Raw genomic sequence first — 25,263 nt, 5'->3', positions numbered from 1 at the left:
TATTTATTAGGATAATTAATATTTGCATTAAGGGATATTGCTTATTTCATTGTAATTTTGTTATACGTAATAACTTTTTTATAAAGTTGTTCTGCAGAGTAAAATTCTACACAGTTTTTAAATTTAACGTTTGGTTGTTCCCTTCAGCCATTTTTCCGGTACATTTAAAAGCCAGACGAAGGCTGGCAGCGAAGCTGCTAGTGTTTTATATAAATTTAATTTGGCTTTGCAAGAAAATTTTTTAACTTAGTACTTTTATAGTATATAGAATATGGTGCTAGATCTCAGGAGCCTCCAAATCGTCTTCAAGGCCCAATTATACAAAGTGTTGCTTCAGCTTTTCCTTCCTTAACCCAGACTCCAAGTTTACCACTCACATCTGCAACCACTGTAACAGTTACAGTTACAACTGTTTCAACTAAGACTACAGTGACAGGAAAGGTATAATTTATTTCTTTAAGATAAATGTTTCTGTATTTGAATTTGGTGTAAAGTTTTTCCTCAAATGAATATGAATTTATTGTGTTTTGGCTGACACCCCATTCCCCCAAAAAATCCATATGTATTGTGGGAAAATTTTTTTTTTTTTTTGGTATGTGTGTGTGTGTGTGTATTAAGACTAAATTGTTTTAATTTCTAAAAAAAACTGTTAAAAGAATTGAATGAACTTATTTGGTTATATATACCAACATAATAAGTTAAACTTAAAAATTCTTTATAAAACATTTAAAATTGAAATAGTAAGGTATCAGGAAAAAGTAAATGCATCTGGACTGTATTTTTATTTAAAAATGCCAAAAGAGTAGTACTTACTGTGAGTGATGTGCTCTTAAAGATTTTTCTTTTTCGCTGAATAAGCAATTGCACCCCTTCCCAATTTTTTTTATAATATGCTGCTTTTTTTTTTTTTTTTTTTTTTTTTTAAGTCATGTAGATGCATATTCCCTATGTATAAACGCAAGATTTACAAGTTGATGGCTTGAAAACCAAACAATGTTGGTGAATAGAGTTAACATGTTGATGTCGGCATGACCCACCAGTGGGTCATGCGTGGCTCAGTGGGACGGCATGACTTACTGATTGGTCATGGTTGTATATAAAAAGATACAATTATTATATTATAAAATATGCAATTTTATAATTTTTATTTCAAAGGGGCAATTTGCCCTCAAAGACTATTAATCTCGTTTTGGTATTTTGCGTTGAAAACTATTAAACGAAAAATCACTTTTCAAATTGTTGTCACCAAAATATTAGAGCTCTGTATTATATTTAAAGAAATTAAATAATAAAGAATCTGCATGAATGTATGTGATGCATTGTGATGAAACAAGGGTACTTAAAGCAATCATAATTCGAATAACATAATCTTCCATAGAATATGGACGCATGGAAGCCCTAATTTGAATTTGAAATTTGATTTACAGTAAAAAGTCTTTAATCCGGACCTCAAAGCTACAACCTTTCTGTGCATGCACATATGTGTTTACGCATGATTGCAATGAACTGGAAGTTGATCTGTCAGCACTATCCTTATCTTCAGGGCAGATGTTTTTATTTTATTCAGCTTATAATTCCTTCCTAAATGTAGTATTTCATCTCGATATACACTGTCGTTGATATGATTTAAATCAAATTCCTCGTCATTATAAATATCACGAATACACATCAAATAGTTTTCTGATTGCAATTTTCTAATTTCGACTATGCGTAATGTATGCTTTATGCATCTGCGCATTGAAAGAAATGTTTAATGAAGTAAACAAATAAATATTAAGCTTTTTTTTTTTTGTAAATTTTGATACCCTTTAGATCATAATTGCTCTTTATCATAAATTACGGTTTCATATTTTTAATTTTAAAATTTCTGGATGCCATCTTACCAGATTTAAATTGATGCTCTGTAATCCGGGAAACCGATAATCCGGAATCTCCGAAGTCCGGATTAAAGACTTTTGACTGTATTATCAATTTCATATTTTGTAACTCTTCAACAAATTTTTTATTAACAAACTCGATGATTTCAGAGTGAGCAATGGCAACACAGTACGGAAAAAAGAAAAATTATCTCCAGTGCATGAGACTGTGTATCGGAAATTCTAAAGATACGCTCATTTTTAAAATTATTTTGCGACATTGCTGTTGAACTGGATTTTATGGTTTGAGTGCGTAGAACATGATATTTAATAAATAATGGTAAGACACAAAATATTAAAAAATGCCCCTTTGGATGTAATCTAAAATCAGAAACATTTAAGTTTTTTTTTTTTACTTTTATTATTTGGTGCTGCACGCAATGGATCGCTAATTCAAGCACCGCTTCACGAAAAGAACAATGGACAATTAATGTAGTCATCAACACACTGCCGTCAGTGTGATAAAGTGGTCATTAAATTAGATTGAGCATATTGTATTTCCTGATAAGCGGCTTCTTAATTTGTCTGTCTGAATTGTAGTTAGAGAATATTTTGAATAGTAAGATCCTATACTTTTGGCAACTTTATGTAACAATCCCAGTTCTGGATTTCTTCCACTAAGTAACCTCAATTATTATACAGATTTCAAAAGTTCAAGCGATTAGCTTTTTTTTTTTTTTTTTTTTTTTTTTAAGTTTTTAACAGATACCAATTGTTTAAATCTAAAATTTGCATCTTTATATGTTTTTGTAGTTTGTTATAAATAGAACTGACTATTTAAAAGTTTTTGGGTATTACCGTATTCCTTACTTCCAGCAGTTACTTCAAAATATGAGGTGAGGCAGTTGTATAATAATACTGCACACCTCCTATTGCATAGTCGCATAGGGAAAGTTTGTATTGAAATGCAATTGACCTTGTGCCTTGGAGGGTCCACCTTTTGTTTTGTCTTTCTGTCTGCTTTAATTTGCGTTTGAGCCGTGGGTTTTTAAGCTGTTGTTCCGTAGTAGTGCCATGATCATGATGAAATTTAAAAAGTCGTCAATGGAATATTTTCATGTGGTAAAGGATGTGTTTAGCGATAATGCTGTGTCAAATGCACAAGTTTTTGAATGGCTCAAACAGTTTTCGGAAGATTCGGAAGAGGTTGAAGATGATGAATGTTCCAGCCAATCTGCAAGTTTCAGAACTGAAGCAAATATTCAGAAAATTTATGGAAGATTTACGTGTGGGCATTAAGATGATTGTAGACATGGTAAATATAAAAAAGAGACAGGAAGACAAATTTCGCATGCTGAATTATAAATATCACAAAAGTTTGCGCAAAAATGTTTCCGAAAAACCTCTGTTAGGAACACAGAGGCAAATGAAAGAACATTTGCTCTGATGTCATGGAATGACTCAACGAAAAACTGGATTTGCTCACATGTATCATCACATGTGATGCATAAACATGGATCTTCCAGTGAGACCCAGAAACAAAGCATCAGTCAGTGCACTGAAAAACTACATTGCCAAGAATGAAAAAAGCACGATTGACCCAAGTCAAAAACTGAAGGCAATGCTAATATTCCCCCCCCCTGTATGAGGGGTATTATGACTGAATGTATGCTTTGAGGGTAAAACTGTTAATTAGAAATACTACAGAGAAGTCCTAATCAATTTGATAGAGAGTAAGGAAGAAAAAGACCAGATTTGTGAAAGAATGATGCATGGATTCTACATCAGGACAACATGCCAGCCCACAATGTCTTATCTGTGAAAGAGTTTTTGGCAGATAGGTGCATTCCTATGCTCAAACATCCTCCATATTCACCAGATCCGGCTCCTTGTCACTTTTATCTTTCTCAGAAGTGAAAAGTGTGTTGAAAGGTACATATTTTTAGTCTGTTGAAGAGATGAAAAGCAAAAACAAGATCATACAAATTTGATATGCTAAATAGCAGCTATTAGCGCTATTTATCTCTTGCCTAATGTACCCACTTTATATATTATATATATATATATATATATATATATATATAGTTATTGAAGAGGGTGACAATGGATGACCTACAGCATTGCTTTGAACAATGGAAGGCATATATGCACTGGTGTGTAGATAGGGGGGAATATGTTAAAGGGTGTAAAAGTTAATTCTATTTTTTTTTTTTTTTTTTTTTTTTTCTATTCTGAAAGAAGGACGAATGAAGAGGAGAGAATAGCCAAGGACATGCGGTCATAGCGCCCTCTGGCCCATGAAACAAATGCGAAGTTAATATCTAGTGTATATCACACACACATGCACCCTCTGGAAGGTTAAGTGAACCTTTTACTGCAAAAGTAATTTTAGGTACATTTTTCTTAGGTGGTTACTGGTTTTACCAGCAATGGTTTTTTTCCCCCCTGGTGAATCTGGTTCCTATTTTTAATGTAAATACTTTCAAGTTTGATATTAAATGAATTTGTTTGCATTTATACTTAATGGCTAATCCGCGTTATATATTTTTTCAGCCTTCCATCGCAAATGCTACAAACATAGATACACTTTTGGTGGCTACAGAAAAGGATGAAAAACTTGTTGTACCTCCAGAGTCTGTGCAAGATAAAGTAGCATTCATTGTAAATAATTTATCTCAGGCAAACTTGGTCCAAAAGGTAAGCATCAGGCTGTCTTTCCTTTGTGTGATAAATGGCATATGTAGTGATTTGTAATTCTAGCCAAGACATTGATTTGTACTTATTATTAAACTGAAGATAATATATATATTCATTTTATTTTTGATGTAGACTGATGAATTTAGAGAAATTGTAAAAGAAGAATATTGGCCTTGGGCTTCACAATACCTAGTCATGAAGAGAGCTTCAATAGAACCGAACTTCCACTCTTTATATTCAAATTTTTTAGATACACTAAAGTTGTGTGATCTTACAAAATTGGTAATAAGAGAAACTTTTCGCAACATTAAGGTAAGCTTAGAGTTAGCTAAATGTTGTCATCAGAAATTCATCTTATTATACTTTTAATTTAAATATTTTGCATTTTGTTTTGATTAAATTTGATTTCTTCATTCTCATTTTGATGAAATTTTAATTTTTTCTAGGTGTTACTCCGAAGTGATAAGGGAATTGCAAATTTTTCTGACCGATCTCTGCTTAAGAATTTAGGGCATTGGTTGGGAATGCTGACACTTGCTAAATGCAAGCCAATTTTGCAAATAGTAATTTTTATTTTCACTTGTTTTTTATATATTAATGTATTTAACTGAAATAAGTGTATAGTGCTTGATTATACAATTTTTATACCTTTATTTTAGGATATTGATGTCAAGTCGCTTTTGATTGAAGCATACCATAATGGCCAGCAAGAACTGTTATATGTCGTTCCATTTGTTGCTAAAGTTTTAGAATCTTGTGCAAAAAGTAAAGTATGTATACAAATTCCTATAAAGTACATATATAAATTGCAATATTTTATCTTATAAAAATTTTAAAAATTATCATGTCATGTTTATCAATTTTGCTCTTCATGATGTAATTTTTTTAATATTGCTTATGTGTGTGCTAAAACATAAATTTTTTTTTCAAAAAGTAGTGCTTTTGATTCTTGATTTTTTTAGGTATTCAAACCTCCCAATCCTTGGACTATGGGAATAATGAATGTATTAGGTGAATTACATCAAGAGCAAGATTTGAAATTGAATCTGAAATTTGAAATAGAAGTTCTGTGTAAAACCTTAAGTATTGACATAAATGTGAGTCCAATTCCCATATGCACTATATATTAAAAATTTAAGTATTTAAAAATGTTGACATTTTTTTAATGCTGGATGTACTTAATGTTTATATTTATTCATACAGAATTGATTGTTGGACAGTCAGTTATAAGTATATATTAGACTTCCATTAATTTTATATCATATAGATTATTTTATATCTATATGTGTCTACGTGTTAATTTTCTGTACTTAACACATTCTTGGTGTGGTATTGTATATTATAACAAATACTTAAAACTGGAAAATTTCACTCGCTATATTTCTCTTCTGTCATATAGATTAATGTCTGAATGTTAATTTTCTGTTCATGTCTCTGTATGTTAATTTTCTGTACTTATTACATTATTGGTATGGTATTGTATATAATAACAAATACAGAAAACTGGAAGATTTCATTCATTATGCTTATCTTTTGTTACTAACCCGAAGTTACTCGCGCCGGGCTTCCAAAGCCCAATCAGTTTGTTAAAGCTATGTAAACCCTATACCTTAATACTGAAATGGACCACACCCGGTCTAGCTGAGTGTAAGGTGACCTTTGACACAAAAGACGGAATTCCGGAATTTTGTTTTATTCTGTTTGGACAAAAAGCCATTTTTCGGGTCGCTTAGGCCCAGCACGAGTAAACATGTTTCTAATTTCGAGTTTGAAGTGCACTGAGTTCGTAGCACAACATGGCTTGCAGATTAACGTACGATGAAGAAATGGAACGATTACATACTTTGTAGATGAAATATCGACTGATGGGACGAATGTATTGAAGGTGATGATTTATTGTCTGATTGCAATGAAAGATTTAGTGAGCATAATACATCGTCTGAAGAAGAAATAGAGTCTGATGAAAAGGACGCTACTGATTCTAATTCAGTTGAATGTGTTATTGGAAAAGATGGAAAGATAATTTGGAAAAAAACAAAATTTCATCAAAGTGTTCGAACTTTATTGCAAAATATTATTCCGAAGTTGCCTGGAAATGTTGGAGTGGCAAAAAACGTAACTTATCCTCATGAGTCTTGAAGTTTATTACTGGATGAAAATATCTTGAATATAATTGTCACCTGTACAAATATATATATTGACACTATCAGTGACAGCTTTCAGAAAGAATGTGATGCAAAAAAAAACTTTCTGAAATTAAAAGCCTTTATTGGATTACTATATTTATGTGGTATACATAAATAATCCCATGTGTATGTGAGAGATTTATGGCGCACTGATGGAATGTGAATAGAAATATTTCATAGGACCATGTCTCATAATCTTTTTTTGTTTTTTATAAGATGCATGAGATTTGACGATGTTAGAAACATGCAATTGGAATAAACTTGCCCCAATAAGGTATGTGTGGCTCATTCGTGCATAATTGTCAGGAGTTTTACACAGCTGGATCATATGTTACAATTGACGATAAACTCAAACTATTTAGAGGATGCTGTTCATTTCGACAGTACATGCCAAAAAAGCCAGTTAGGTACAGAATAAAAATTTTCGCTCTTGTTGATGCAAGAACTTTCTTTACATCAGCCCCAAGGCCCGTATCGTGTAAATAATTCATCAGTTGAAGTCGTCAAAAGGTTAATATAAAAGTAAAATTCTGGGAGAAATGTAACAGTCGACAGTATGGGAGAAATGTAAGAGTAAAATATAAATTAAAAGACGGGCCTCGTAGGCCTGATGCGAGTACTTGCGTACGTACAATAAGTTCGAGTAACACCGGATTAAAAGAAGTGTTATACCAAATGCTAATATATCTTTGATTGAAGCTATAAGAGAAACAATATTCTTACTTAAGTAATTTAGATTTGATCTGAGAAATAAAGAATAACTTTACTACCTTGAGCATTATTTGTTAAGCAAGAAAGTGTTACTGTACTACAGACTTTTGTTTTCTGTGAAAAAAAAAATTCAGTGTTACATCAATAGTTAAGGAAGTATATAACTTTAACTAATAAATAAAAATAATATATACCAATGTAGTGCTTTATTCCCCAGAGTAATGAATTTATTGAAATGTTATTTTGTAACCAAGACTACATTTTCACAGTTGGAACGCTCAACCTCTTCAACACCAAGAAGATACAGTGAGTTAAGCAATGTGAAAATACTGTTGACAATTTTCTTTAACTACCAAAGCAGAGCTCATCATGAATATTTTCCAAATGCCAGACATTAACTAAGTAGTACGATAGTTAAATGTTGCAGAATTTAAGCAGTGCTGTTTTTTAGAAAAAACTAGGAATGCAAGGTGAAGAGTGTCTATTCTATAATGAGTGAGTGAGTTTTTTGGCACAAAAACCAATGATGATTATGATGTGCCAAACAAAAGGTGGGATCTATTCTACAATGACAATACCATTTAGTTTCAAGTATGTCTATACAAAAAGTAGCAGCAACACTTATATATCACAATATTAAGCAAAATCCCCAGGCATTCTCAATTTAAATTGGGATGAGGCTCAGAAAATGTCATACTGCAACTGCAAGATGCATAAAAAGCCTTGACGAGTGCCAAACCCTCTCGTCCTCTTCATCATGATTAATTCATACGCTTTATACGAGTAGATTACATAAAGATCTGAAAACTAAATAACAGCAACAAAATGTCAAGCAAAATGCAAGGCCTTGAAGGCAAACTGCAATTTTTTTTTTTTTTCTTCTTCTATTTTTTGGATCTGTTAATCATGTATGAAAAATGGTCGTGCAATCTAGAAAGACTATCAAGACATACAATTTATGTTCAAATTAGCTCTTGAAATACTGGACAAATTAAAACATTCAGAAAATCGCTATATTCTGCGACACAGTGTGCACAAACCTGTTTCCAAATGCAGGTCAAATAAAGCCACTGATATTCCTTCACATACAACTCTTAAGACTCTGACAATGCACATACAGTGGTGGCCAAAATTTTAGACACTTTTGGAAGTTTTTATGTTTTTGAACTTTGTATGCTTATAGAAAACATTACGTTTCACAAAATGCAAACTTGTATATATCATTTTAAAGAGAATTTATTACTGAATTCAATACAAAACACAAAATTCAATTATTTGCAATACAAAAAAAAGTTAAACGATAATAGTTATCGATATACATTAGATAGTGATGATTGCAGCGAGTTATCAGTACTTAGTAGGATACCCTTTTTTTTTTTTTTTTTTATTACAGCTTCACGTCGACGTTTCATTGAGCAGACAAGAGTTTTAAGCTCTTCTTTCGTTATTACATGATGCCAGGAAACAATTATAGCCTCAATTAGTTCTCATTTATTTGATGGGCGCCTCATTCGGACAAGAATTTTCAAACGGTGCCACAAATTTTCCATAGGATTGAGGTCAGGACTGTTTCCTGGCCATGACAACAATTTAATGCTCTTTGCACGAAACCACTCTTTCGATATTTTGGTCATGTGGCAAGGAGCAGAATCCTGCTGAAAAATAAACGAAGCATTCTTGGGAAAGAGATCTCTGTTGGAAGGTAGAAGTTTTGGTTCTAGAATAGTGTCAATGTATTTTCCTGCATTCAGTGTCCCATCGATGACATGAAGGTGACCAATACCATCTGCTGACATGCATGACCAAATCATAACACTAACTGGGTTCTTCACAGTTGCTTGAATGCAGTCAGGATGTAACTCTTCTCCTATTCTACGTCTTACATATTTTCGCCCATCACTACCGAATAGCGATATCTTAGTTTCATCACTCCATATAACTTGTGACTACTGATCATCTGTCCAATTAATGTGTTCCTTTGCCCACTGTAGTCTTTTTTTTTTTTTTTCATTGCTGAAAATTAAGATAAGGCTTCTTTCGTGGAATTCTACCTCTCAGTCCAACATCTGTTAATCTTCTCCTGATTGTTCTTGAACTGACAGAAACACCAGCATCATTCAGATCACTTCTGATGGCTGCTGATGACATTTTTCTGTCTTGGAGATATAGTCTTTTTATTCTTCTGTCACCAATAGATGTGGTGCACCTTTTTCGCCCTTTTCCTTCTTTGTTTTTTATTGAATTTGTCTACTGATATCGTAAACAAAACTTTCGGACTCCAGATGTAGTCACTGAACCACCCACCTGTCTTGCAATTTCAGCATAGGAAAGACCACTTTGTCGTAACACAATAATATTACATCTCTTTCTAGGTGTCCAATCTACTCTTTTATTTGATGTCATTGCTTCTTGACTAAATATTAAAAATTTTTACAAAAATGTAATTGCAGTGTATAAGAAACAGGTCCTCCTTCTACAGAACAAAGCAAAATAATGAATTGTTTCAAGTGTAAACATGATGTCAGCTTCTACTGGCAGTTACTAACATTTGGTTGGTTCCCAGAACAAGAACAGTGATTATCCAGGAAAGCTAGACATTACAGACCACTTCATAACTGTGTTTTTTATTTCTATTAAAGTACATATAACTTTTTTGTATTGCAAATAATTGAATTTTGTGTTTTGTATTAAATTCAGTAATAAATTCTCTTTAAAATGATATATACAAGTTTGCATTTTGCGAAACGTAACATTTTGTATAAGCATACAAAGTTCGAAAACATAAAAATTTGCAAAAGTGTCCACAATTTTGGCCACCACTGTACATCAGTAATATTACAGACTTATCCATGAATCAATCCCACCCCAAAGAAAAACAAAAATCTATGATTAAACCTTATTCTTCACACAACAGACTTGGCCAGTGCCAAGTTAACATTAATCATGAAGGATAAACTGAATTTCCAATTAATAATTAATTAAGTGGACTTTCTAGAAAAACAGCAACTTAGGGCATATTCTAATATGACAGATATCGAGTATACAGATGATGACTGATACATTAACAAAATTAAATTCGTAAATGTTACGCCCAAAACATACATCAAACAGATATATGTTTTGTATGAAGAATTTGCAAAATATTCATATGCATTTGAAAAATATTTATGATGAGCTGTGCTTTGGTAGTTAAAGAAAACTCTCAACAGTATTTTCACATTGCTTCAACTCATTGCTATCTTCTTGGGTGTTGAAGAGATTGAGCCTTCCAACTGTGAAAATATAGTCTTGGTTTCAGGCTCATAATCATACATGTGACAGATCACTTATCATAACCATTTTCAAAATGTTATAATACTTCTCAACAAGGTCAAAAAGATCTTGCATAGCTAAAACTTTTTTTAAAGGATCAAAACTAGTTTTGGAATAAAATTTCTTAACATGAATCTTATACCTAAATCATCAGTAAAAATTAACTAAATTGTCCTCCAAGTAATATTAAACTTTTCAAATGTTTGATAATGTGATTTTCTTATCTATCTGAACATCTGTGATTTTTTCCTCAGTTTTGCTGGATGTGCTCCTCTCAGGATATTTGCCACTTTCTGTGGTTTCTAGGCCATTGGCCATCTTGGAAATATTTCAGCCATTCATAAATTCTTCTCTGTCGTAGACCCTCTCTCCATGCAGTTATTGTCAGGTTTGTGGCAAAAGGTGATCTAAAGTTTGTGCTCAGCTCTTTTGCCGTGATGAATACAATGATAAGAAAGTCATAGCTTCATTCAAATTGTATCTGTAAGCAAGCAAAATGACTTGGGATACAGTAACTTATGGTGCATGTATAAAACTCATCCAAAGTTAATCTGTAGTATTAGATGTGCTCAGAATCCCACTGCTGCTGCTTTTTACTTCCTTGTTCGAGTTAAAGGAAGTATTGTAACTGCAAAAAAATTCAGATATCATGTTTCAATGGAAATATTCCTTTTGACTGCTCTCAAATCCATTTAATTTTTTTGTGTAGGGGGGGGGGGGCATTTCTATGTACATATGGAACAAAGAGTTTTTTTCCACTAAAATGGATTTTAAATTGGTTTCGAAAGGGATTTTTTCGTGACACCAGTATGCATATACAAGTGTATGTATCTCACATAACTTAAAAACGATTAGTCTTAGAATGTTGACGTTTTTGTGTACGAGACTGCTGTAACATCTAGTTATGTACCTCCCTTTTTTCATTGCAATCAGCAGTACAAAATGTATATATATATTTACCACTCCCTTATCCAGCTTTTTACTTAACCTTTATTGTTACAATTGTTGGTCATAGTCATTTAATTCCAGTTGCATAAGTGTTTTAAATGTTGAAAACATTCATGTTTTGGTGATGTCAAGTTTTTTTTTTTTTTTTTTTTTTTTTTTTTTAATAATATTTGACAAATAGCGAATAACATTTAACATGCCCTCCTGATTCTAATACTTGTATTTTGGAAAGTTGTATACTCATTATGAAGTAATAAAATTCTTAGAAGTTTGATTTCCAAGTGACAAAAATTGGCCAGGATATTTAATTTCAAAATTTGTGCTTTTTATGCCATTTCCAGCAAGCCTTGAGAGTAATTAAAGGAAGTAAGTTTAAATGAAGTACAGCAAAAATTGTGTATAATTTAATAGGCCTTACAAGGAAGTTGTATTCACGTCAGTTTTTTTTTTTTTTTTTTTAATGTCATTTTGTATAAGGTGTCGAGGATTCCATTCTGATGTGTATCTTCTTTAAATATTTTGCTCTTTTATTTTCTTTAATGATCTAGAAATCTTTAATTCATTCATTCTAGAAAATTGCAGGTTATGAAAATAAAAGAGTAAAATTAGTAATTGCATAAATCTGCCTCCATGAACATCATGTAAATAAAGCACAAATGTATCCAAAGCCTGTTCTTTCAGAGTCTTTTAAGATGTACAAAGTACTTCTGTCTTATCTGGTCTTTCCGAAAGTGAATTATCAATGATTAAAATAGCATTTTGGAGAAACTATTTTCCTTAAATGCAATGAAAAGCTATTTAAAATTGCTATATTGTTGGATTTAAAAGTTTTTTTTTTAGCTAATACTTTTAGTAAATAATTTCATGAGAGTTTAAATTAAATTGAGTTCTATAATTTTGGTAATCATTATTTTCAGTTGTATATTCATGACTGCACTTTTGATATACTGTATCCAGAATTATTATCAATAATTTTTTAGATGTTTCAAATATAAATTAGCGCAAGTCTGAAATTATTATGAAATGCAAATCATTTTCAGGATCTGAAACCAGGGAATATTCTTAAAGACCAGGAGCGTTTGCTTAAAATTGAGCCACAACTTTCACCTTTACCTAAGCATAAAGAACAGCAAGTAATAAGCTCTGTAAACATGCAAGTACCCGGCTCAGCCTGCATTAGGAAATGTAGTACCCTCTACTCCTAATCCTATGCCAAATAATGTATTGCATGAAGAAACTATTCAGAATGTTCCAATCAGCAGTAGCCCTCCTATTGTTTCTCTGACTTCAACTCAACTGCCACCAATTTCGACTTCAATGCCACAACCTCAATTTTCCTATAGTGACATTAATGTTTTGTCTGTTGGTCAATTAAATCAGCATCTGCTTATCAACTCACAAGTAAGTTTCATATGTCATTTAACTGTTTACCCGACATAGTTTGCAGAAAAGAAATTGATTTTACCTATTGTATATTCATTTATTTGAATTGTCAACATTTCTTAATCTGTGCTTCACTAACCAAACGTAGTCCCTGAACCTACCCTTACAGTCGTCCTAGAATAAATAATAAAAAAAAAAAAAATTCTGTAATTTTTCAGATTTTATATCATGCCCAAAGGGGAATTTTTTTAAGGTTTTATGTGTTACCTTTATTAAATATCATGCTCTTCGCACTTAAATTATAAAAATTCAATTCAACAGCAATATCACAAGATATTTAAAAGAGCAATTCTTTAGAATTTCCGATGCACAGTATTGCGCGTCAGAGTTTTTTTTTTCCCCAGTGTTGCCATTTACTTAAGCCTTTGATTTTCACTTCAAAATCTCGGCTTCAAATGACTACAAAAAGAGAAAACGTTTAAGTCCTAATTCCACGAATTCATTCAAGTTATAGAGGCTCTACAGTAGCATTCTTTTAGGATCCACCCTCTTTGCTGGAATATTTACTCTGAGGCATTTAAGCCACACATATTTTTCCCTTTATCACTTGTCAGTGCAGTTTATCATTGTTTGAAAGGCTGGGACAAATGTTTGCATAAGTGGCCTCAAAAGATAAGAGCATTTCACGTGTACCTTTTAGTAGGGTTCATACGTCCTTAAAAGTCCTTAATTTCGGCCAAAATCGGCAGAAGGTCCTTAATTTTAATTATCTGAAATTTCTGCCATTTTGAGTGTAAATTAGCATTTTGGAGGAACATTTTTTGCAATTCGCGGAAAAATATCGTTATCTTTTGAATGGGTGAATGCGTTCATGGGTTATAATTTGTTCCTAATATAAATAGTGGGATAGTCTCTGAGCAAGAAGAGCAATACAAGCATTTCGAAATTATTTCATTTTTTGTAGTGAAGAGCTTTTAAACATTTTTTCGCTTTTGGGGATGTGAATTCTTTTATTAAATTGTTCTAAATTTGGTGGCTTATCAACATTTTGGCAATTTTTAAGATCAATTTCTATAGAAAATTTTTTAATTCCGAGATCTGGGAATTTTTCGATGATTTTTTTAGAACATTGTAACATTTATAAATTTCATTAAGATAATGATAATATGTTGTAATTACATTAAAATAAAGCATTTTTATTCTTTGCTGTTAAATTATAAAGTTCCATTTTGACCACTTATTATACAATATTTTTAATCTGTAAAATAAGGAAGGTATAATGCTATAAAGTACAATTTACAAAACGGTTCTTAGCAAAGGCAAAATAGCTATGTAATTAATTAAAAATGTCTTTTTAATTTTTCATGGTAAGAGTTTTCACATGTAATTGTCTGAGAACATACATCAGTTTTCTCTATAGTATTAATTTTACACTTTTTCGTCTGATTTTTCCCCCCCTCCCCCAAAAAAATATATTTGGCTTTTTGTTGTTACCAAATTGGTAGGGGTAATTTTTCTTTAGTATTTTAGACATTGCAGCTTGGAAAGTTTAGAAAGATTTGAAAGCAAGATTAATAGACCCACGATTCTAGATGATTCGAGAAATATGTGACCAAATGAAAAATGTTTCCATGGTATCAACATGTAATGGATGCATTTTGCAGAAAGTTTGCGATGAATTTCTTACTATTTGGAGAATGTCTGGAAGAACAAGGGAAACATAATATTTGAATGTTTTACTCCTGATACTAGAATCTTTTTTTCTTAACATGTTTATCTTCCCTCTATTTTCTCTACTTTACACTAGACAAAAGCATGGAAAATATCAAAAATGCTTCTAATCTTATCACTTGGGCAGCCATTATAGAAAGAGATTTTTTTATTAATAAAGAAATTGAAAACTTACAATTTAAAAGATTCATCTAATATGTCTAAATGTATCGCACACAGAGCTGGTGCTATGCATTTTCCCACCTGATGCAATCTCTGTGTATCCTAAATTCTGCTGCCTAGTGCCCATCTAAATTCTGCTTCCAATGACTGCTCTAAATTCTAAAAGTTTTGCCATTTCTAGATTATGTTGTTCTGTGTGTCACTAAATTCTAAAAATTCTGCCACACCAGCTCTGTAACCAGCCATTACCATATATATTTCATATTTCTTCTGAATGTTCATATTACTAAAGAAATAAAATTAGCCACTTTTTCTGTACATTCTAAATTCATTTAGTGTTTTTTAGAATAACAGAGATCCTTAATTAAATCCAAAAATTCTAAAATTAAAAGGAAACACGTTAAAGAAACTGAATACATAAAGAAAATCATTCTTCAAAGATATGGGCAGTTATTATTATGTCAATTACCCAATTATTTATGATTTCAGCCTTTACTATAACTTCCCATTTCTGTTTCGTCATGTGATAGTTACTGAGCCAGGTTAAATTTAAATTAAATTGTATAATCTTTGACCACTAGTCCATGTTTTCAGTATGAATTTGACTGTTCTTGTTTAATTATGTCACCTTGAGCTGTAATTGACTTTGTTAGCATCAGAACTTGCCTTAGTGTTCTAAGTTCTTTGTCTGATATTGTAGTTACTTTCAGACATAGTGATAATTTGCTTCATGTCTATCGGGTGGGGGGTTGGGACTATTTAACTTTTACCAGATCAAGTAAACCCTCATAGGTACATTGTGGAGAGGTTGATAAGTTAGGAGATAAAGCACACAGAAACTAGTTAGAACATTGGTTTATGTATTCAAACAGATTTTTAATTATTAGGAAAGATGTTTAAAGAGAAGAAAATTGATATAAATTAAGCGAAAATGTCTGGGAAGGCTTCAAATTAAAAAGATGCATAAATATTTTTTGAGTGTATAATTATCCTAATATCGTTTAAGAATCAATGAGTTTTTAATCTATAATTATCCTAACATCGTTTAAGAATCAATGACATAAATTGCATGTATTTTAACCTTTTGAGGCCGGGGCTTTGGTAGCAGTAAAAGCTACCAAAAGACGGGAAATCTTGAACCGAATGCTTTCCCCCTTTAAGAAATCACCTACTATTTGCAACAAAGATTCTTGTGTAGTTTAATGGATTCTCAGAGGGGTGCATCTATGTGGCAAAAGGGAGATCTCTGAAAGAGATAAGTGGTTGAAAACCCAGGGACGTCAAATTTGACATTTCACCCCACTTTTCAGCCTGTAAAATGGGGGAAAAAGACATGGCCATTAAAGTGGACAACCCCGTCCATTCAAACAGGGAATACAACTGCCGATATATTGGCCATCCATCTACAAAAGGTTAAAGTGTGAAATTTTATTAAATTGTGATTTTAATAGGGACTTTTAACAATATTGTTAAAAAATAAGTAAAATTTAATAGTAATCATGTAAATCCATACTGACTAAGGTTTTCTAACTACCTAATTTAATTTATAACTAACTGCTTACTCTTAAAAATTATCTCTGCATAATGAAGTAAGTTATTACCTTTCATTATTCCTTAGCGTGGCACAAGGTTTAAACACAAAAATGTAAAAATTCATGTAAAATGTATTCTTAGTATCTAGTGAGACCTAAAATAATACAGAGCAACTTAGTGTCACCTCTGGGGCTTTAGTAGCTTATTGGAACCTTAAAGTATATTAACTTGATTACAATCCCTGGAATTCTACACGGAGCTACAACACTAACCACGACAGACAGAGCCCAACTAACTTTCAAAACTAGCTAACCGTGCCCACATCAGGCCTCTCAGTTTTGTTCTGATCAGCAGTTCTCTCTCTAGGTAAGAAGCAGCGGTGCCACTCTTTTGGTATAAATCATTATCAGCCAGTCTTTTGTTATAAATCATTCTGATTATGATTTTATTTCTCATTTTAAACTATGATGCTTGACATAAAAATCTAATTGCTATTTACTAAACCTCTGGATTGAGCAAGTAATAAGACATAAAAAATTGTTGAAAATTAGTTGAACCTTAAAGTATATTAACTGGTTTACAATCCTTGATCTCTACAAGAAGCTATCGTACTAACTGCGTCACACAAAGACCAACTAACTTTCAAAACTTGCCAACCGTGCCCGCATCAGGCCTTTCCGATTTGTTCTAATCAGGAGGTCTAGGCAAGCAGCAGTGGTGACAACATCCAGTTTTTTGTTATGAATCATGCTGATTATGATTTTAACTTAGTTTGCCAGTATTGCAAACTAAATGTGGTGGCTGCTTTAACAATTACGCACCAGAAATGTACAAAAGTAGCATGATTTATGAAATTCCAAGCCTTTGTTATTAAAAACTTTTTTTGGTTTATTCTTCATCCATATTTATAAACTATATGTATACTATTTATTTCTAAGCAGTCTTTCACTGAATACTAAGCTTCTTAATGATTCGTAATGTCTCATTTATTAAAAGTTTAGCATGAAATGTGTATTCTTAGGTAGTATTTGAAAAATAGCAGCATTTTAGTGTGGAGGTAAACAAGTCTAATTCTAGGTTTTTATCAATTTAATTATAAATTAAACTGCATTATTTTTAAAAACTCAGTGTTTTAATAATTCTGCTAAATATAAAAAAAGGGAGAGAAAATTGTATAGCAAATACTTTTTATAAATCAGACCTAATTATGTGATATCAATTTCTTTTGTATTGTGTTTAGGAAAGGATTTTAGAACTTTCTTTTGAATTTCAAATGCCATCAAAAGTTTTATAACTTTAGTTTTCCCTGTTCAAGTCTGATTTTCTATAGAAAAAAGTTTCAATAATTTAGATGCAAGACTTTTTCTGTGGCTGGAATAAATTTTCATAAGTTTTATAAATAAAATTGGAAATAAATGCTTTTCTTATTTATTTGTGTGAAAGTATTAATATTTTAGGAATGCTGTTTTATATTAGATTTCTTTTAATAGACACTCTGTGATCAAATGTATGTGGATGTCTCTTTGGAGAGAATGTGGTTGTTTTCAGGGCTTAATGTCTAAAATTAGAAGTGCCAGAACCCTGTAGGAAGCCTTCGTAAAAGATGAATAAAATAAATGATTAAAATAATTAAAATGAAAATGCTATGAAATATATAAAAGCTGAATAAATCAATTTAGATTAATGATAGATAATTAAGCAATAAAATAAAATATCAAATCTAGTCTTATGTGGGACTCTAGGAGTAATTACAATTTCACTTAAAAAGTAGAAAATACCAGAAATGAAGTCTGTCTGAATTTTAACCTAGAACAGTTAAAGCATCAATAATGAGAATTATAGATAATGCTAGAAATAGTTTGAGAAAATTGTACATTTTGGAGAGGTTGACAGGTTAGGAGATTAAAACACGTAGAAACTAGTGAGAACATTGTCTTCGTATTGAGACAAAGTTCTAACTGTTAGAAAAGATATATAAAGAGAAGGGAAATGAACATAAATTAGCCAAAATATCTGAGAAGGCTTCAAATTAAAAAGGCGCATAAATATTTTGTGGAGTGTTGTTACTACAAAATAGAAATATTTTGTAGATTTTAATGTTAAATACATATAATAAATACATTTATGGTATACATATAATATACCATAAATTACATATATTTTAAACTGTGAAATTTTAATCGATTGTGATTTAGTAGGGCTTTTTTAACAAATATTGTTAAAAAATAACTAAAATTGACTGCCCATGTAAATCCATAATGACTGAGGTTACCTAATTTAATTACTTATAACTAACTGGTTACCTTTAAAAATTATCTCTGCATTTTAAAGCAAGTTATTGCCTTTCATTAAGCCTTTTTGTGGTCACAAGATAAAACACAAAAATGTAAAAATTCATGTAAACCCATTCTTCGCATCTAAGGAGATTTAAAATAATGCAAAACAAGTTGTCACCTCTGGTGCTTTAGTGGTTTAATAGGACTTTGAACTATATTAACTGAGTTGCAACCTCTGGAACTCTGCAAGAAACTACGACACTAACTGTGTCAGACAGATCCCAGTTAACTTTCAAAACTTGTGAATCATGCTTACCTCAGGTTTTTCAGGTTTGTTCTGATTAGCAGGAGCGGTGACAACAGCCAGTCTTTCGTTTTGAATCATGCTGATTGTGATTTTACTTCTCACTTTAACCTATGCCGCTTGACATAAAATCTACTTACTATTTACTAAACCTCTAGACTGAGCATGTAAGTGACAAAATGAGACATTAAGAAAAAAATCAACATAAAGCTGTTAGTAAAACCTAAATAAAATGTCACTTATCTTCTTTCAAATATGTTCAATTATTATGAGTGTAAAATATTTAATGTTACATGATAAATTTCATAAAGTTTATTATATTCTCAAACTTATTAATAATTATGTTAATAATAATGCATCCTACGTATGGATCTATTATTTTTAGGATGATATTACAAAAGTGAAGTTCAGCATAGATAATATTTTTAATTGAATTTGTTCTGTTCCCATTTGCTTATAGGACCTTAATTTTTTCATTAATGGTTCTTAAAAGTACTTAATTTCAGTGTGCAAAAGTGTGTACGAATCCTGTTTTCGGTTTCTTTGTAAATAATTTGGTGCGCGTTATATACAGGGCTGTGGAGTAGGTAGGGAAAATTACCACCTCCTTCATATATATATGCTTAAACGTATATACATGGGTTACTGCTTATTTTTGTAATATAAAAGAAGTAATAGATGCTACTGGAAAAAATTGATGACATAGCAATTTATTTATATTAGTTATGAAATGGAAAAACTAGCATTAGTTATTTCTAAGATACAGCATAGTTTTGGCAAGATCCTCCTTGTTGGAGAACTATAGATCCGATTTGATACAGTTCAGAGCTGAAAAGAGCCTTTTCACACTGACTTGAGTAGGAGGAAGAACTGTTACTGTTAGGGCTACTTCTTTTAACATTTTGGGATAGATTTTTATAAGCTCTAAAACATGTGTCTTGCAAGTGCAATCATATATCTCAATTTCTCCAAAGGCTGTGTAGAAATCTAGTTTGTATTTTTTCATTTTCATATCAATAGGCTCTTTGTTCTTTATTTTCATTCGCTTTGCCTTAGCCTTTTCAATATTATCCAAAAGTATTTCTCAAAATCTAATTCATCACTGAAAGAGGATGATAGAGACTCAGTTGCAATGTCTGCAGTTTGATTTTCCTGATTTGGATATTCCAATTGTTCTGAAGATAATTGCATTCTTATTGAAAATTCATAGATGGCTTTCTTTGCCTTCTTAATTTGTTCGTCATCTAACAAAATTCGGTGTTCTGGATCTATATATATTGAATCCAGCAAGATCTCATTGTCTAGCAAACTAGTTTCTTTTTCTTCATTGAAGAAATGATTCCTTCTGCAATTAACCTTCCATTTCAGGAAGAACAAACATCACATTCTTCCATTTTCTCCTCCTGGTAATTCTTCAGATAGTAGCTTTTTTGTGGATATATGCTGCAGAAAGAAGAGTTTCCAATTCTAAAAGATCATCCCACAGCCTTTCTGTTAGTGAAACATTAGGGTTATCTAAATCTTCTAAAAAAGTTCTTAATTCTAACAGCCTCTATATTATCAAATATGTACTTCCTCATCGTGTTGCTTGATCAATAATTGCTCCATTTCCTGCTCCCTTCCTAATGGCATCAATTTTGGAAGTTCTTGCTGCTTACCTAAATTTACCAGTGAGATTTATAACTAAATTTGTAACTTGTAAAAGTAACTAAATGAATTAGTTTAATCACTAATGGCAAATATCACATCCATCCTCCTCCCTTATATTTATTTATTAATATGTCAATAAAATAACTTATTAATAATGTATTTAGTCCATAAATAAAAGTAACTCAGTTTGTCATTTTTTTTTTTTTTTTCCCCCAATTCACTTTAATTTCTTTTCAAATTCAAACTGTCCGACGAAAACTGGAGTTGGAGTCTGAGTTGACTTGTTTTTAGCGATTCCAGCTCTGACTCCTTTTACCTTCAAATCTGCCCGACTCTTATTCTGACTCCACAGCCCTGGTGATATGGCAAATAAACATTTAAAAAAAAAACTTTAAAATATAAATGCGTGTTATATGCTGGAAAATACAGTAGCTTATCTATCTAAATGCATAAAATTTAAATGGAGGGGAAAGAATCCTTTTTCTCACATATTGAAATAAAATCTCAGCTGTATTTAATAAAAGTGTTACATAATAACAGAATATAAAATGAACAGTGTGGTGGTGTACTCTCAAACATGATTAGAAGATCTAAATAAAAAATTTAGCATACTTTCTTCTGTAGAGAAAATGGGGGATAGTTAAGATAATTGCTTTTAACTTGCATCTAGTATCACTACTAGATGCAAGAATAAAATGGAGATGTGTGTAAAATTTAATGTTTCATAGTTTTAGGATACGCATTATGCACAAGGGATTGATTTATAAATTTGAATGTGCTAATAACTTGAATGTATGTTCCTGTTACAAATGATTTGATTTTGTATTGTTTCTTTTGAAGAGGTGGCTTCTGTATGCTGTTTATTTGAGTGTGAAAATAAGCCTGCACACAAACATCAACAATATTCCTGATATTGAGGTTGAAACTTCAAAATTAGTTTCATTAACTTTGCTCAGCTAACGATGAGAAAAATATATCCTTAAAAACAGCAGTGGAACTTAACTAATTTAATATAAAAATAAACATATAAGTACTTACTTTCATGTTGTTTTAATTAGTAAAAAAATGATGCAACTAGTGGAATGTTTTCAAGCATTACACAAAAATTCATTTATGAACTGTGCGTAATGTCTCTGGAAATTATTTGAACTATGCTGTGCTCCAAACCTTAATTGCTTGAAAAGTATCCCTAGTTTCAGCATTTTAGGGAATTCATTCATGCATTTCCAAGTTGAAGAATTGTCTTGGTATTAGGAAGATTTAATTTTTATGTTCTTGAGCATCTGAGTGGCACGTAATTATTACTTTTTGAAACACAGCTGATTCTGAAAATTAAAGCATTCACATATATATAAATCAACTGATGTATTGAATTTAACTTCCCGATTAAACCTTAGAATTAGTAAGCTTTTAAATATTTACCATCCATAAACCTTTATATATATATTAACATTTTGCTTTCAAATTACTTCAAAACATCTTTCAAAATATAACTTACCAGTATGGATGCACATTTTTAAAATAATTCTACTTTAATTAAACTTGGGAGATAATATAATCAATTAATCAATACTGTTTAGGAAATAAATTATTATTATATATATATATATATAATCTCTCTCTCTATGTATATATATATATGTGCACTATGCAGTGGTTAATGCTAACTAGGTTTGGCAAGTACCTGGATTTATCTCAAGCAGAAACATGTTCACAAGAAAATGGCATACAATTTTTTGTCTGTGGTGTAATGGAATATAAAATTAAAAGCAGGGATGAAATTTTTACTAATTAGCATTAAATGATTAAAGTATGTGTGAAAAATTCATAATACAGTCAAAAGTCGTTAATCCGGACTCATCGGGACTTCGGCGATTCCGGATTATCGATTTTTCCGGATTATAGATCATCAGTTTAAATCTCGTAAGATGGCATGCAGAAATTCTAAAATTAAAAATATGAAACCGTAATTTATGAAATAAAGAACAATTATGATCTAAAGGGTATCAAAATTTGCAAAAAGAAAAAGCTTAATATTTATTTGTTTACTTTATTAAACATTTCTTTCAATGTAAGTTGTTTAAGTTTTGCTTCGTTTCATGTGATAATACTTTCTCTTTAATTCTATTAAACAGACATAATTTCTTGTTCAGTTACAAGGTTCCGCCGTTCAAGTCCTATAATTGCTGTGTCAAGAACACCGACTAATTTGTCAATCGAAATTTTTTTGTTTTCAATAACCTCTGTCACGTTTCTTCGCTATCGGAAGCGAATTATAATGACGAGGAACTTGTTTTAAATCATATCAAAGACGGAGCATATCGAGATGAAATACTACATTTGGTAAGGAATTATAAGCCAAATAAAAACATGAAGATAAGGATAGTGCTGACAAATCAACTTCCAATTCATTACGCGCCCGCCGCCGAGCAGCGTGAAATTGATAAACAGATTTCGGATTTCAAAACATACTTTCGCTTTAGATCGTTTACATATTAACAAATATATATCGGAAATTCTATTTGATATAATCGAAAGTTTAAGCTTACCTTTATAAAATTGCTCTTACAGTCTGCAAAAAATAATAAGCCAGATGCAATTCGAAAATTAAGGAACAACGCAATCATCAACATTAACTGAAATAGATAATTAGATAATTTTAGCTTATACGTCCATTATACATAAAATGCGCACGCTAAAATGTATTCTGCACTTGCGCACACTCATATGCGCAGTCGTAAAAGGTCTTACGCGCACGTGTGAACGCCTCTGCGCATGTGTCAACGCGCCGCATGCGCAGAAAGTTTTTAGTTTTGATGTACAGATTATAGATCATTCCGAATTAACGGCTTTTGACTGTAAAAAGTATTTTGCATAATTACATGTGTAATTTATATTCGCATAGGCTTCCAGAAGTCCCATTTTGACCGTGACAGTGCCAGTTTGTTGAAGTGACCCCTACATCCCAATTTATCATTTTGTCCTAGTTATTTCGTAAAATTTTTTAAGTGCTGAATATGCAAGAAGTAAAAGAAGTGCGAGCTTGGGTATAAAACAGTAATTTGGAAATTTAAATATCCACTCTTTTAAACTCGCTGTTGCCAAATCTAAATATTTTGCATCTAGAGCTTAAGTACTTTTATCGTTGCCTAAATATGTTTTTCCAAAATTATAGCATATGGCCTAATGAATTTAGTTGCTGTATTCTGTAATGCAGATTTTTTTCCCAGAATTTATAATAGCATAATGCCTTCGAGATCCAGATATTTTTATTTAATTTATTACATAGTTTCTTTTGATTATTAATTGTAAAAGTGTAACTTGCACTGATCACATCATTATTGCGCATTTAGAGTTCAAATCAGGAGTCTTCATTTGCAATTATTTTGTAGTTTAAATTAATTTCTAAAATTCAAAAAAGAAAGTGTCTTAACCAATGAATTAAAATAGGATTATCCATTTTTTTAAAAATTCTGTAATAAGTAAAATATGAACTGCCCTTTTAAGATTTTAAGTTCACAGTGATAAATGTGAATAACTTCTTAATAAGGCATTTTCAATTGTGTCATTAAAAATTTCTTGTAACTCTTGTTTTTTGAACAACTTCTTTATTTAGATTTTTCAGATAGTTACTTATCCTATAAAGTTTTATTCTTTAAATTGAGTATTGCTGCAAAAATTGTCTCTCTATGAGCAAAAAATATTGTGGTAAATCTATATTAACATGCATGTTTTTTTAATGAAATTACAGTGGAAACTATATACGAGCACCTCTATATGCGAGGAATCCGAGATACGAGGAAAGCGTGAGCAAAAAATTAGTCTCTAAATATGAGCATTGATTCAAACAATGAGCCGGACTTCGTATGCATGACGAGTTTCCTAATCCGGCTCGGGTAATTCCCTCGTCAGATCACTCAGTTTTCTTTGATCTACGTGTTTGTATGCTTGTAAGTTAATAGTTTTTTACTTTTAATGGGGAAATAATTATTTTATGATGCCTCCCAAGAAGCTTGTTGCCTCAGATAGTGCTGAAAAGAAAAAGGAGGAAGCCATGGTCGTTGAAATTAAGAAATAAATCATAGATAAACAAAAGTATGGTGTAAGAATGACGGAATTGGTGAAGACTTAATAATTATATACACAGTTCTAAAGAAGAATAATTATCTACACAATTCTGAAGAAGAAGGAAGAAATTAATAAACTTAATGTGGCCAATGGAGTTACCATTACATCCAAGCAACGTCTAAACTCCTAGAAGATGTTAAGAAGCTGTTGTTAGTGTACATTAACGAGAAACAGGTTAAAAGGCGCTTCGGTGTCGTAAGCTATAATTTGTGCTAAGGCTAAGAATCTGTATTTGGACTTTTTCCGAAAAACACCAGGTACGTCGACTGAAGAGAAGATGGCAATGAAATTTTTTGGGGGTGGGGAACGGATTAACTGAATTTCTATTATTTTCAATGGGGAAGTTTTTTTCTAGATGCGAGAAATTCGCTATATGAGCTCAATGC

The 25,263-nt window shown here is 31.5% G+C and overlaps 1 protein-coding gene across 1 annotated transcript in view; it reads left to right on the top strand.

Annotated features, from left to right (window-relative positions):
• Positions 1 to 264: 264 nt before the first annotated feature.
• Not1 (CCR4-NOT transcription complex subunit 1) overlaps positions 265 to 25,263 on the top strand; it is a gene marked incomplete at its 5' end in the record, with an annotated part of 130,106 nt that continues 105,107 nt past the window's right edge. Inside the window, 8 exon segments of the mRNA XM_085825142.1 lie at positions 265 to 441; positions 4,410 to 4,553; positions 4,686 to 4,865; positions 5,000 to 5,116; positions 5,213 to 5,323; positions 5,516 to 5,650; positions 12,751 to 12,870; positions 12,872 to 13,111. Of these exon segments, the coding sequence (XP_085681268.1) occupies positions 265 to 441; positions 4,410 to 4,553; positions 4,686 to 4,865; positions 5,000 to 5,116; positions 5,213 to 5,323; positions 5,516 to 5,650; positions 12,751 to 12,870; positions 12,872 to 13,111 (1,224 nt within the window).

The sequence above is a fragment of the Stegodyphus dumicola genome, chromosome 10 (genome assembly GCF_044657685.1).
Source record: "Stegodyphus dumicola isolate Sdum_Otavi_A_Nest chromosome 10, ASM4465768v1".
NCBI classification, from domain to species: domain Eukaryota; kingdom Metazoa; phylum Arthropoda; class Arachnida; order Araneae; family Eresidae; genus Stegodyphus; species Stegodyphus dumicola.
This window is presented reverse-complemented; position numbering and strand designations above follow the sequence as displayed.